Source organism: Corticium candelabrum, chromosome 3, assembly GCF_963422355.1.
Source record: "Corticium candelabrum chromosome 3, ooCorCand1.1, whole genome shotgun sequence".
Classification (NCBI taxonomy): Eukaryota; Metazoa; Porifera; class Homoscleromorpha; order Homosclerophorida; family Plakinidae; genus Corticium; species Corticium candelabrum.
Window position 1 is genome coordinate 9,131,346 of NC_085087.1, and position 12,500 is coordinate 9,143,845.

General features: G+C 41.5%; 1 protein-coding gene across 1 annotated transcript in view; it reads right to left on the reverse strand.

Moving 5' to 3' along the window:
• The window catches only part of LOC134177135 (integrin alpha-5-like), a 36,427-nt gene that overhangs the window by 23,533 nt on the left and 394 nt on the right, over positions 1 to 12,500 (reverse strand). The window contains exons 2-12 of the mRNA XM_062643871.1: positions 10,992 to 11,137; positions 9,791 to 9,858; positions 9,622 to 9,730; positions 7,616 to 7,698; positions 7,519 to 7,558; positions 7,150 to 7,281; positions 6,893 to 6,946; positions 6,727 to 6,836; positions 6,420 to 6,472; positions 6,266 to 6,362; positions 789 to 891 (exon numbers count right to left, since the gene is read on the reverse strand). Of these exons, the coding sequence (XP_062499855.1) occupies positions 789 to 891; positions 6,266 to 6,362; positions 6,420 to 6,472; positions 6,727 to 6,836; positions 6,893 to 6,946; positions 7,150 to 7,281; positions 7,519 to 7,558; positions 7,616 to 7,698; positions 9,622 to 9,730; positions 9,791 to 9,858; positions 10,992 to 11,137 (995 nt within the window). The remainder of the gene's footprint in view (positions 1 to 788; positions 892 to 6,265; positions 6,363 to 6,419; positions 6,473 to 6,726; positions 6,837 to 6,892; positions 6,947 to 7,149; positions 7,282 to 7,518; positions 7,559 to 7,615; positions 7,699 to 9,621; positions 9,731 to 9,790; positions 9,859 to 10,991; positions 11,138 to 12,500) is intronic.

A 12,500-nucleotide genomic window follows, 5' to 3' on the forward strand; every position in this document is an offset into this window, starting at 1 on the left:
TTACAACAGTATGGCCCGACTGTCTACGGGATCTTCATATTTATCACCGACGCGAGCCAAGACATCGCTACTCCAACTCAGACAACAGACCTGACATCACAGTCTACGACCCTGAGACAGGAATCAACATTGATTTAGACATCGCCATGGCCCATCCATGGAGTTCAGACATCTTCCCTAAATCAGCCGAGGAAGATGATGCAGCTGCAAAAAGAAAAGAAGAACGAAAAATGAATAAATACAGAAAGGTACGGCTTCCTGGTGGATCAATGGTCAAAGTCACTCCCCTAGTCCTGGAACACTTTGGGAAATGGAGAGAAGAGGACAAGAAGTTTTTGTACAAGTTTTCAAAACATTCATTGGGCGAAATTGGAAGGCCAAATGCACCAGAGTTTATTGACTATTGGAGGCAGAAATTCTCAGTACAACTACAGAAGTGTAACGCCAAAGTCCTTTTGAAAGAGTTCAGCACTTTGCAGTGATGGTGTCAACAAGCTCATGTCCTACTGCACCCAGTTTTTAGTCACTGATTGTCTCTGGGTTTCTGCATGCTTGTAGTTTATAGCTCATTCTTAGTGAAGTGTATAGATTATGGAAAGTACATTTGAACTTAAGTACTTACTATTTTGCTGAAATGTAATATAGTCTTGTGTTCAAAAATATATGATGACAGACAGATAGACAGACAGACAGACAAACAGACAGACAGACAGACAGACAGACAGACAGACAGACAGACAGACAGACAGACAGAACACACAAGCAAATCCACAACAGTATCTAAAGACCTTGCAATCCATCTCTGTTGATATCTCCAATAGCTCCTATAGCCATTCCAAAGAACCCCTGCTGATGAGTTCCACTGAGGATTTTTGGCTCCGTTTGAGTTCTCTAATAAATAAGACATTTAAATTAAATTTCAAGTCGCATGAATAGTCACAGAACTACATCAACATAATAACTAAAGATAAGAAAAATAAACTAATAAAATAAAATAAAATAAACAAACAGTACTAGTTAATAATGCAAAGCATTGTAGGGGCGAGCCTTAGTGAACAGACAGACCCGAGACATGGTGATTTGTCATCACGGAGAACATGCACATCTAGGGACAGCGCTAACGTAAATTTCTTTGTAGTTTGTAGTTCCAGCCTGTTTGCATTCTCGTAGTAGTCTTGTTGTGCGCAGCAATCAGTTGTGAACATCTTCCTCTCTTGATGTGACAGCTAAGAACAATGTATGTAGAAATTTGAAGCTGAAGTAGACACAAACCGATTCATACATGCACCTCCGCAATGCAGAACACAAACCACTTTGTGGTGTGTATGTTCCCACCGTTCCTAGATACTCTAGCAAAGGAATTTACTGTAAATTTGTCCGCTTCAAATCAAGCTACGAGTTACTGTAGTTCATTCACAGCCGGACGTGGATGACCGCGTTCGAACATCGCAGAGAACATGCATGTACAGATAGAGTGCTAACGTAAATTTTTTGTAAAAGCCACCTGTTCTCACATTTAGTTGCATTTTTGGCCGCAGTCATCAAGCCATTTCTAAAAGCTTAAGCTTGTTTGCACATTCTCGTATTAGTCTCGTGGGACTGGCGTGCAGCAGCCTTGAGAGCCGTACAGATATTACACTTGCACCTGCATTGTGACATCACAAACCATCATGTCTGTGATTGGCTCAAAATCAACGTTATTTCTGGTCGGTCGTAAGAACATACCATCACACATCTCAACACAGTACAGTAAACATAGAAAGGGTCTCGCCAAGGCTCGCTCCAATAATAATACAATTTTATTATTTATTTATTTATTTATTTATTGTCGTACCAAACTGATTGAGTCAACTGTATTGAGTCAACTCAATTGACCCGCCATCCAAGTCTGAGATCGAACAGTATTGGGGTGGTATCCTAGAAACTGAGGTACATCACAATGAGTCTGCCTTCTGGCTGAGACGTCAAACCGATGGCGAGACGCACTGGAAAGATGAGCAGCAGTGGTTACCTATCTCAGACAATGAGGTCACATCGTGTCTCAAAGGGATGGGGAACTGGAAGTCTCCTGGTCCAGACAAGGTTTATGGTTTCTGGGTCAAGCGTATCACGTCTCTTCACACTGATCTGACTCGTAACTACAACCTGCTGGTTCAGAATCCAGACTCTGTACCCGACTGGTTGTCTCATGGAATAACCACTCTGATTCCTAAGAATGACAAGACTGACCAGGCCAAAAATTACCAGCCTATCACGTGTCTGTCTGTCTTCTATAAGACCCTCACCTCAGTCATCAGGCAGAGGATTGCAGGGCATTTGGATCAGAGAAACCTCATGGCTCCGGAGCAGAAGGGTTGTCGACAGGGATCTTTTGGTGCAAAGGATCAGCTGTTGATCAACAAGCTGCTTACCAAAGACTGTAAGACCAGGCACAAGAGCTTGAGCATGGCTTGGGTGGACTACCAGAAAGCCTATGACAGCGTGCCACACAGTTGGTTGCTCCAATGCCTTCAGCTGCATAAGATCAGTCCAGTCTTGTGCAGGTTCCTGTCACGTGTGATAAAGAGTCGAAGGACATCGATGGTGCTTTCTTGCGGGAATAGTACGATCAAGACAAGGCTTATGCAGATCAGGAGGGGTATTTTCCAAGGTGACTCACTTTCTCCACTTCTCTTCTGTATGGCTCTCAATCCTCTGAGCAAGGAGCTGAACAGAACCGGTTACGGCTACCGGATGACCACTGGGCATGGTGAGACTGCCAAATGTCAGCTCATCAGTCATCTACTTTACATGGATAATTTGAAGCTGTATGGCAGAAACTCTGATCAGTTGGATGGGTTGTTGCACACGGTTCGTACCTTCTCTAATGACATCCGGATGAAGTTTAGTCTGGACAAATGTGCTGTTGCACACTTTGTCAACGGCAGGCTATCTGGACACAACTCTGGAGTGACAGTAGGAAAAACGGACAACATCAACTGTCTGGAACTGGGTGAAGTCTACAAGTACTTGGGTGTAGATGAGAGTAACGGTATTCAGCACAGCATGATGCGGGAGAGACTCCCTCGTGAGTACTTCTGCAGAGTGAAGGTGGTTCTCCGGACTAAGTTGCATGGTCGGGACAAGATTCTAGCCATCAATGGGTTTGCACTACCGGTTTTCACGTCATTCATTGGGGGTGCACGGACCTGCAGCAGCTCAATCGACGGACCAGAAAGCTCCTCTCTATGCACGGTGTCCACCATCCTGCTGCAGACGTTGACCGACTGTACGCTCCTTGCAGTGATGGGGTAGGGGGTTACAACAGATTGAGTCGACTTATCAATCTTGTATTGTGAGGCTGAACTGTTACCTTGCTGACAGTTCTGATCCTTTCATGCAGATGATACGGGAGTGTGACTCTGGAAAATCTTTACACTCGATCAAGCGCATGGCTTGTCGCTTTACTGCACAGCTGTGGAGGAGTCTTGCTTCGGACGACAAGTCGCAGAACTTACACAGGAATGCATCCATCTCGGTTGAAGGTGGCTTCGAGCAAGCGCCTGAAATAGATGCGAGACATTACCGTACGTGTCAGTTCTCTTCGTGTGCGGTCCTGGAGCGGCAAGCCTATGCATGGGCAGTATCGTCGTCTCACTGAGCAACCGCCTGTGGACATAAAAGAGACCTACGGATGGCTAAAGGCAGCGAATCTTCCTGCTGCAACTGAGGGACTGGTTGTTGCTGCTCAAGATCAAGCTCTTCGGACTCGGTACTATGAGCGCAAGATTCTACATCGTGATGTCAGTCCTACTTGCTGCATGTGCAGTGTAGGCCTTGAAACAGTCGACCACATTGTGGCAGGCTGTAGTGCTTTGGCACCGATGGACTACAGTGATCGACACAATCAGGTGGCCTCCATCATTCACTGGGATGTTTGTCGTCATTTTGGGGTTCCAGTGGAGAGCAGATGGTACCGGCATCATCCTGATAGGCTTGTGGAGGCGAATGACATTACTATGATGTGAGATACCACCATCCCCACTGCCAGGAAGATCAAAGCTAATCGTCCAGACATCTGTCTCAGAAATAAGAAGACAAACACTTGTCTTCTTATTGATATCAGCTGTCCTGCTGATGGCAAAATTGGCAAGAAACATGCTGAGAAGTTGGCAAAGTACAGCGACTTGCGAGTGGAGATAAGCCGTATGTGGCATTGTCGAACACTGGTGGTTCCGGTGGTCTTGGGAGCTTTGGGCACAGTGCACGCAGGTATTGCACGGTGGCTGGACATTATTCCAGGTCATCACAACCTGCAGCACTTACAGAAAACAGTGCTTCTGAGATCTACTCGGATCCTTCGTAAAGTCATGTCTTCTTTCTAGACAGCCGTGATGGTCTAAGTACTTCTGAAGCAGGGTTTGCTTCCGGTACTTGTTGAAAGCTACGAGTCAAAGGGACGGGACTTCAAAGAAGTCACATGACTTGCAAGGAGCGGTATACTAACGGGGTTCTATTTGCCCCAAATCTCTGTGGCTGGCTGGCTGGCTGACTATGTATGCCAAAAAATGACCATATATGGGTGTCACGCTTTAGGAATGTATGGTATGCAAGTGAGTGACCAATCACAACGCATTATTCTTCTTTGTATCGCACGCGGCAACGAGGGACAATGGCCGGGCAGCCAATCACTATGCGCTGTTCGACATGAGAGAACATCTAGCCAGAAAGACGTCAATTTTTTATCAGAAACAACAGAAACGTTGTATTTCAAGTAGCACTACCTGAAAATCTACGAGCATCCAATCTTGCTGCTGTAGGATGCACAAACGTGAAGAGTAGTGCGCGCGTTACCTACGGGACTTCCTTGCTAACACGCGTCGCCAACTACCGATACCGTAGCTAATGTACATAAATTGATACAATATGTATTTATATAGACAGTTTAGCACAGGCGTAGGATACGGTCCGGCTACGGACCAATATTCGAAAAGACTACTTTCGCCAGATGCTCAATGGCATCAACTTCCATTTTACGGGTATAGCCGATCAAATAAGTAATATAATGGTGATTGGTGCCTCTGTGTGTGTGTGTGTGTGTGCATGTGTGTGTGTGTGTGTGTGTGTGTGTGTGTTTGTGTGTGTGTGTGTGTGTATGTGTGTGTGTGTGTCGACACTGCTTGTAAAATACATCTCTAGATGTGACATGGAGTCGAGACTATCAACGTTCCCGAGAGATGTGAACTATGATATAGTGTTGCCCTACTCATCTACTAGCGAGTGCAACATTGCCCCACCCATTAGCGCGCGTTAGGCCGGACCAGTCACTTTTGCTTCCTACGCCCCTGTTTAGATTGTAAAAACAATAAACAAAAACATACAGAATTTATAACTATAGCTTTGGAAAAATTAGAAGTCTGACCAAATCCTCTAGAGTAGCTAGAGTGCAGTAACAAGTTACGAGTGAGGAAAATCCATTTTGGGTAGGAATAGTACAACTCTACATGTACAGTAACTAGAAAATTAAATTAACAGTTATAGTATTAATCGTTACATTAATAATTATGTTTTATGCATGCTACATATCGTCTAGATACAGCTTTATTACGGTATACTAGAATAATATTAGATGTATTTCAGTCTAGGTAACACAGCACTCTGCGTACGTACACGAGACTGGTTGGGGGAAAGATAAATTTGCTCCACTCTGGATAGAAGCTACTCCCAATGAGTATTGCTTCGTAGCTTTCATTTGAAGCGACGCTCAACGGAGGTTCTCGCATTACTAGTAATAGACTTTACAAACCAGACTGATCTGGTTGAGCACAACATAAATAATAAAATAATAAAATAAATAAGTAAATAAATAAATAATAAAATAAATGAAAAGACAGGCAGGCGGGCAAGCGGAGTTTTTATTTTTATTTATTAATCATCATCTAACTCAACGTCTTGTTTGCAAGAAGTGCCTGTGGTCGCATGCTGAGTACATCGTTCACTCGATCACCGAATCCAACCTCCTGCAATACATCACGAAGACTACATGCAGTCGCCAGACACACGAAGAATCTTGCCATCTCTCAAAACGTGTGCCCCTCAGACACGGATACGGCCAGGCCAACAGAAAACATATTTTTAGATATAAAAAAAACTTAGCGGCCCTCCAAACATGGGCGGACAGGTTACCCCAACCAGACAATTTTTCGGTGTGGCCTAATTAAATAAATAAATAAATACATAATACAAATAAAATACACAATACAATTTATAAACATTCAAAACTAACCCTTGTTAGGACACCATAGACATACACTCGACCTTCGTTACTGCCTCGAGTGCCTCCTGTTGCATAATATGGCGCACCAATTACCATGTCATCATAACTGATAGCAGCAACAAACGTTGAGAAAATGTAGAATGATGTACATAAACTGGCTTACTCGTCACCGTTTAGATTCACCACACAAACAGTGTGTCCCATGTAGGACCCCACCTACACAAATTAAACCAAATTTGAGATAAATTGAAACACATTATTTACTAGAAACACAAAATTTCTTGTTAAATACACACACACACACACACACACACACACACACACACACACACACACACACACACACACACACACACACACACACACAAGTCTAACATATCAAATTTACAGACTACAATAATGTTATCTACTTGTTTCCTTATGGCAATCCCATCAACTGCTACACATAATACTATAAATATTAACAACACCTGATCTCCACCAATTGTCCGTTTCTCATCCAATTGTCCGTTTGCTTCAACCTCATATATAAGAATTTCGCCAAACATGTCTTTGCCTCTTGGTTGACCAATAACATAATCTAACCAACAGCATTTGTTGTAACACAAAAATAAATCATGACTTAATTGAATGTACCGAATCTGTTTCTGCCAACTTCTTTGGTAATCTGTCCGTATGCTAGACTATAACCTGCAAGTAGTAGGTACAAAGTAATAGGTACAAAACGTGACGATCAAGATACAATGTATACACAAAAAGAGTCATGTGTGTGTACGTGCGCGTGTGTGTCTCAGTGTGTGTGTGTGTGTGTGTGTGTGTGTGTGTGTGTGTGTGTGTGTGTGTGTGTGTGTGTGTGTGTGACCAAGTCAAGAACCACCCCAACAACCACATACCTAAATAAGTGTCTTGGTCTGGTGTGGCAAGAGAAGGAGTTGCACTTCTGTAATTTCGCACAGTGTAATGAGGGCCTCTAGCAATGTCCTGAAAAGCATTCAAGTCTGCAGTACGTGTGCTCGTTACTGTTCCTGAATTACATCAACAACAACAAATTCACATCATGATGAATTACTTTAAACAACTAACAAAGCTGAAGCACACACATACAGTCACACACACACACACACACACACACACACACACACACACACACACACACACACACACACACACACACACACACACACACACACACACACACACACACACACACACACACACACACACAGACAGACAGACAGACACTAAAACAAACATAATCCAACCTCTTCTATTGTATGCTCCAGGAGCACCCAGTCCGAAGTACTAATAAACAATACGTCTCAAAAAGCTTACCATATGCAAGACATTAAATGCACATACAGAATTAATGGTCGCTGACTGGCCAGCCATGGATACAATCTGGCTATCATCCGTGCTGTCAAAAAAAGGATAACCAAGACTGTCTGCAACAAAACAATGCATCACACAATGCGACATAATCAACAACACAAATTATTAGAAAAAGACTAAACTGAAAAGAAAGAAAATCTCCAGAAACAAAATTAATGAGACTAACGTTCGTAAAAGTCAAAAGAGCCAAAACGGGCTCCAAAGAAAAGAAGGAAGGAAGAAAGAAGCCAAGAAACAACTAAAGAGATGCAGAAAACCAACAAAAAGCCAAATTAATGAAAAATAAAAAAGCAAACACCCAAAATCAGAAAGCCCAAAAATGACTAAGATGCCTATCAGTATGAGAGCCACTAGACAAGCAAAAACAAGAAAAAATTCAAAAAAAATTAGAAGTTTCTAACTCATCAAATTTGCTTACTTTTCCAGCGCTAGCGTTTTTGAACGACTCTTGCTTTCTATAAGACATTTTTGATTTACCGTAAAACCAGAAATTCGCGAATCGTGCGACCCTAATATTGTGACCCTAATATTGTGACCCTAATATTGTGACCCTAATACTATGATCCTAATATTGTGACCCTGATATTGTGACCCTAATACTGTGACCCTAATATTGTGACCATAATACTGTGATCCTGATATTGTGACCATAATACTGTGATCCTAATATTGTGACCCTAATTTTGTGACCCTAATATTGTGACTCTAATGTTGTGACCATAATACTGTGGTCCTAATATTGCGACCCTAATATTGTGACCCTAATATTGTGACCCTAATACTGTGATCCTAATACTGTGTGAATTTGCCCACATGAGAGCTTCAAAAGATGAATATACGTATATACAGTGTTGCCGCTGGACGATCGCTAAATAGCCAAATAGCCAAATGTTACAAACAGATGTCACTGGCGATAAAATGGTAATTCCTCCTCACCAATTTGGCTAGCTGTTACAGCACCGTGTACGCATACAGTACCTCTAGATCTTGTAAGCACAGCCTCTACAGCACTCTAAGAATGACAATGAGCAATACGCATTACAGATCCAACGACTACTGTAGACAGCCAATCTATTGGCGCATGCTCTACTCTTGCACATGGCAGACACTCTCTTTGCATAGTACCACTTCCGTAAGCATTGAACTAGAAATGAGGTTCTGAAGATGACTGTACGGAAGCAAAACAGAAGCAGACCAATGGTAAAACTACAAAAAAAAGGTGGTAACGATGATGACCTCCCTCAATGATGCCAACGCAGAAGTGCCAAAACTTCAAGACGTAAAAAGCCAAGCAGGATGGCACTGAACTCAAGTCTGGTTTGTGGACTTAGTCTTACCAAAGACACGTTCCCTTGAGCATGACTTGTGTCAGATTAAGTTTTAGTACAGAACTACTACATATTTGTTGTGACGGTTGATAAATGCTGCATGTTTATCAGACCAAATTAAACGTGAATCAATAGTGTAACTGCTATCTTTTAGATTGTTAGCTGTTTGTTGTTTGTGCCATATTTTCTTGGCTCTGACATGAAATGCTTGGCTACAAAATGAACAAATTCCTTTAGCCAAGTGGCTACTAATTTAAAATTTCCAGCAGAAACACTGGTATATACAAACTCAACTATATACTGGTAACACTTTTATATTAGCTAATTAATATTAAACCATCATAACAACAACTAATTTGTCATCAATAAAAGTACACGTATTTGTATTTATATGTACCACAGTCAATGTCTCTACAGGCTACTGTCTGGAAATTTTCAGAGTCCTCATGGCCAATGATGATGATGATCATTGGCTTCTGTTAATTAAACTGCCACGATTAACGCATGCAATGCAAAGTACCTAAATAGAAAGTTTTTCAGAGCCCTGCGCAATATTCTTTTCAAACTCAAAAGATTGTGAAGTAAAAATATAAAAAATTACTTGAATTAGTGTTAGTATGGTGCTTAAATATTTTAATAATCACCAACCCCAAGGGTAAACAGCCTCTGGGTTTTTCAGTGTAGTGTTGAGAACAAAACATCGACCTAATGGAAGAAATGTTTCTAGCTTGTATTCTCTGTACAGTGGAGCACATACCTACACACAACACACAACACGTTTATATATTGAAATTATTGTAGACTTGAAGAGACTCACAAGTGCTGCTCTGGAATTTGGCAATTCATCGTGTGAAACTACCACAGCTTGGCCCAATAATTGGTTCGCTAAAGAAAGCTGTTATTACATTGCTAAACAAACAAACATGCACATATACATACAATGGACAAACAGTCGACAGACATATGAACAAATAAACAGACAGAGGGATGAACAGACAAACAGACATACAGACAAAACAAAGAGACGAACAAACAGACAAATAAACAGACAAGCAAACATACAAACAAATAAACAAATGCCAAACAGACAAAACTAAACAAAGAGAGACAACAAACCAACCAACAAACAAACATAGAGGAATGGACAAACCAAGTAGATACACACACAAACAAACAACACACACACACACACACACAACTCTAGCAGATAACAAACAGATTGACTAACATACATACCACTACACTATATATGTATGTATGTATGTATGCATGCATCATATGTATGTATATACATATGTATGTATGTATGTATGCACGTATGTATGTATGTATGTATGTATGTATGTATGCAAAACATGCTCAGATTCCTTTGAGCATGCATTTGGGGAGTGTCGTACATGGAAGTTATTACTAAACAAAGCAAAAGATTTGTTTCAACAGATGGAAAGATGCTATCTCTTAGAGACTTTTGCTTTGGTGTCGACGGTGGTTTAAAGAATTCATGAGCATACTGGTGACAACATACTGGACAAAACGAGAAAAGATGTCATTAAAGGCTCTTGCAGTAGCCTTCAAGTATCATTTGAGACTCTACATAAAGACAGCACAGTACAGCAAACGCAACACCGATCATTTCAATTTTAATTCTTACTGGAAACCATTTGCAAAAATAGAAAACAAACAGTCAAGCCCGGTTCACAGTACTGACGCTGGCGGCATCCTTTGATGTTGATGCTGATGCTGATGCTGGAATAGGCTTCATTTCTATTCCAGCGTCAGCGTCGGCGTCAGCGTCATTCTATGAACCAGGCTTCAATCATAAACAATAGTTTACAATGAGAAGTAATTTGGTAGTGTTTTTATAATCAATTGTGTCTGTAACTGAGTCTTATGGATCCTTTTAAATAAAACAGAAAAATGTATTTACGTATGTATAACTACTAAACCTGCTGTAAACATCAATACAACTTTCGTACCACATTGACACATATCTTCATCGTCCAACTCATAACTCATACCTGTTCTGTTGTCCACAACCCTAGTAACATCATCTAAGCCGCTAATTTCAGTGCAGTCCCTGATACCCTTTACCGGACATCTAAACACTGCTCCGGTACCTTTGCCCAAATGTGTGGAGTCTGCTCGAGGTGCACCAACTATTACCCTGCATCAGATGCAAAACGAGTTAAAATAATATTTCTAAATATTCATAAGCAAAAACACATAAAATTAATAAGAAAACATACAATGAATAGTTTCAGCTATGAGCTATAAATGAAACTTTGTAAAAGCCATGTGACTTAGCAAGTATTGTGACAGACAGATAAACAAACAGACAAACAATAGACAGGTAGACAGACAGACAGACAGACAGATTGTTCTATTTGAATGCTTACTCTACTGATAACAAGTGCTAACTTTATGCAAAACAATAAAAGTCAATGGACAAAATGTTGACTGTCTCTATCATATGTAGTCATCAAAGTTGCACTTAGACAACTTTGACAACTTCTTAAAAATCACTCGAGAGTTGCAAGATTGTACAACTACAGACAGCTGCTTCCTCCATCTATCTCGAACAGACAGACAGACAGACAGACAGATAGACAGACAGACTAGATGTAATAGTGTTGTTCTTTGAAAATATATGTATTGACAGACAGACAGACAGACTGACTGACGTCATTTATTATGCACAAACCTCTATATACAGAACACTAAAAGTAAAAATATTATCCATTACTGACTGACTGACAGACAGACAGACAAACAGACAGACAGACAGACAGATGGTTTATTGACAAACAAACAGACAGACAAACAATATAGACAAACAGATGGTCTATTGACAGACAAACAGACAGACAAACAGACAGACAAACAGACAGACAAACAGACACACACACGTACACACACACACACACGTACGTACACACACACACACACACACACACACACACGTACACACACACACACACACACACACACACACACACACACACACACACACACACACACACACGTACACACACACACACGTACACACACACACGTACACACACACACACACACACACACACACACACACACACACACACACACACACACACACACACACACCCACACACCAACCACTCCAACCACTTCCATCCTGGCACCCACAAAACTAACAAGCCCTCAGCTAATAATCACAAAAGGCTTCCACTAGACAGACTTCACACACGCATATCTAACCCCACCACTCACTACACCACAAACAGACTGCAATCAGCCCAACAGACATGCTCCCAACACACACAAAAACACACATCTGAAACCCATCATCAAAAATTATCCTTCAACATTCAGTTATCAAGCAACCGCAACGCCACGCCTCCAACTCATCACATCTTAGCCCCTCCATCATCTCTGCCACTCCGCATTGCAACATTTTTCGTCGAAACTCGCGACAGATTCCTCGCCGTTTCGATCCCCAGGGAATCGCAAGCATCCGGTGTCGCGCGTCGACCTGCTACACAGTCGCCGCA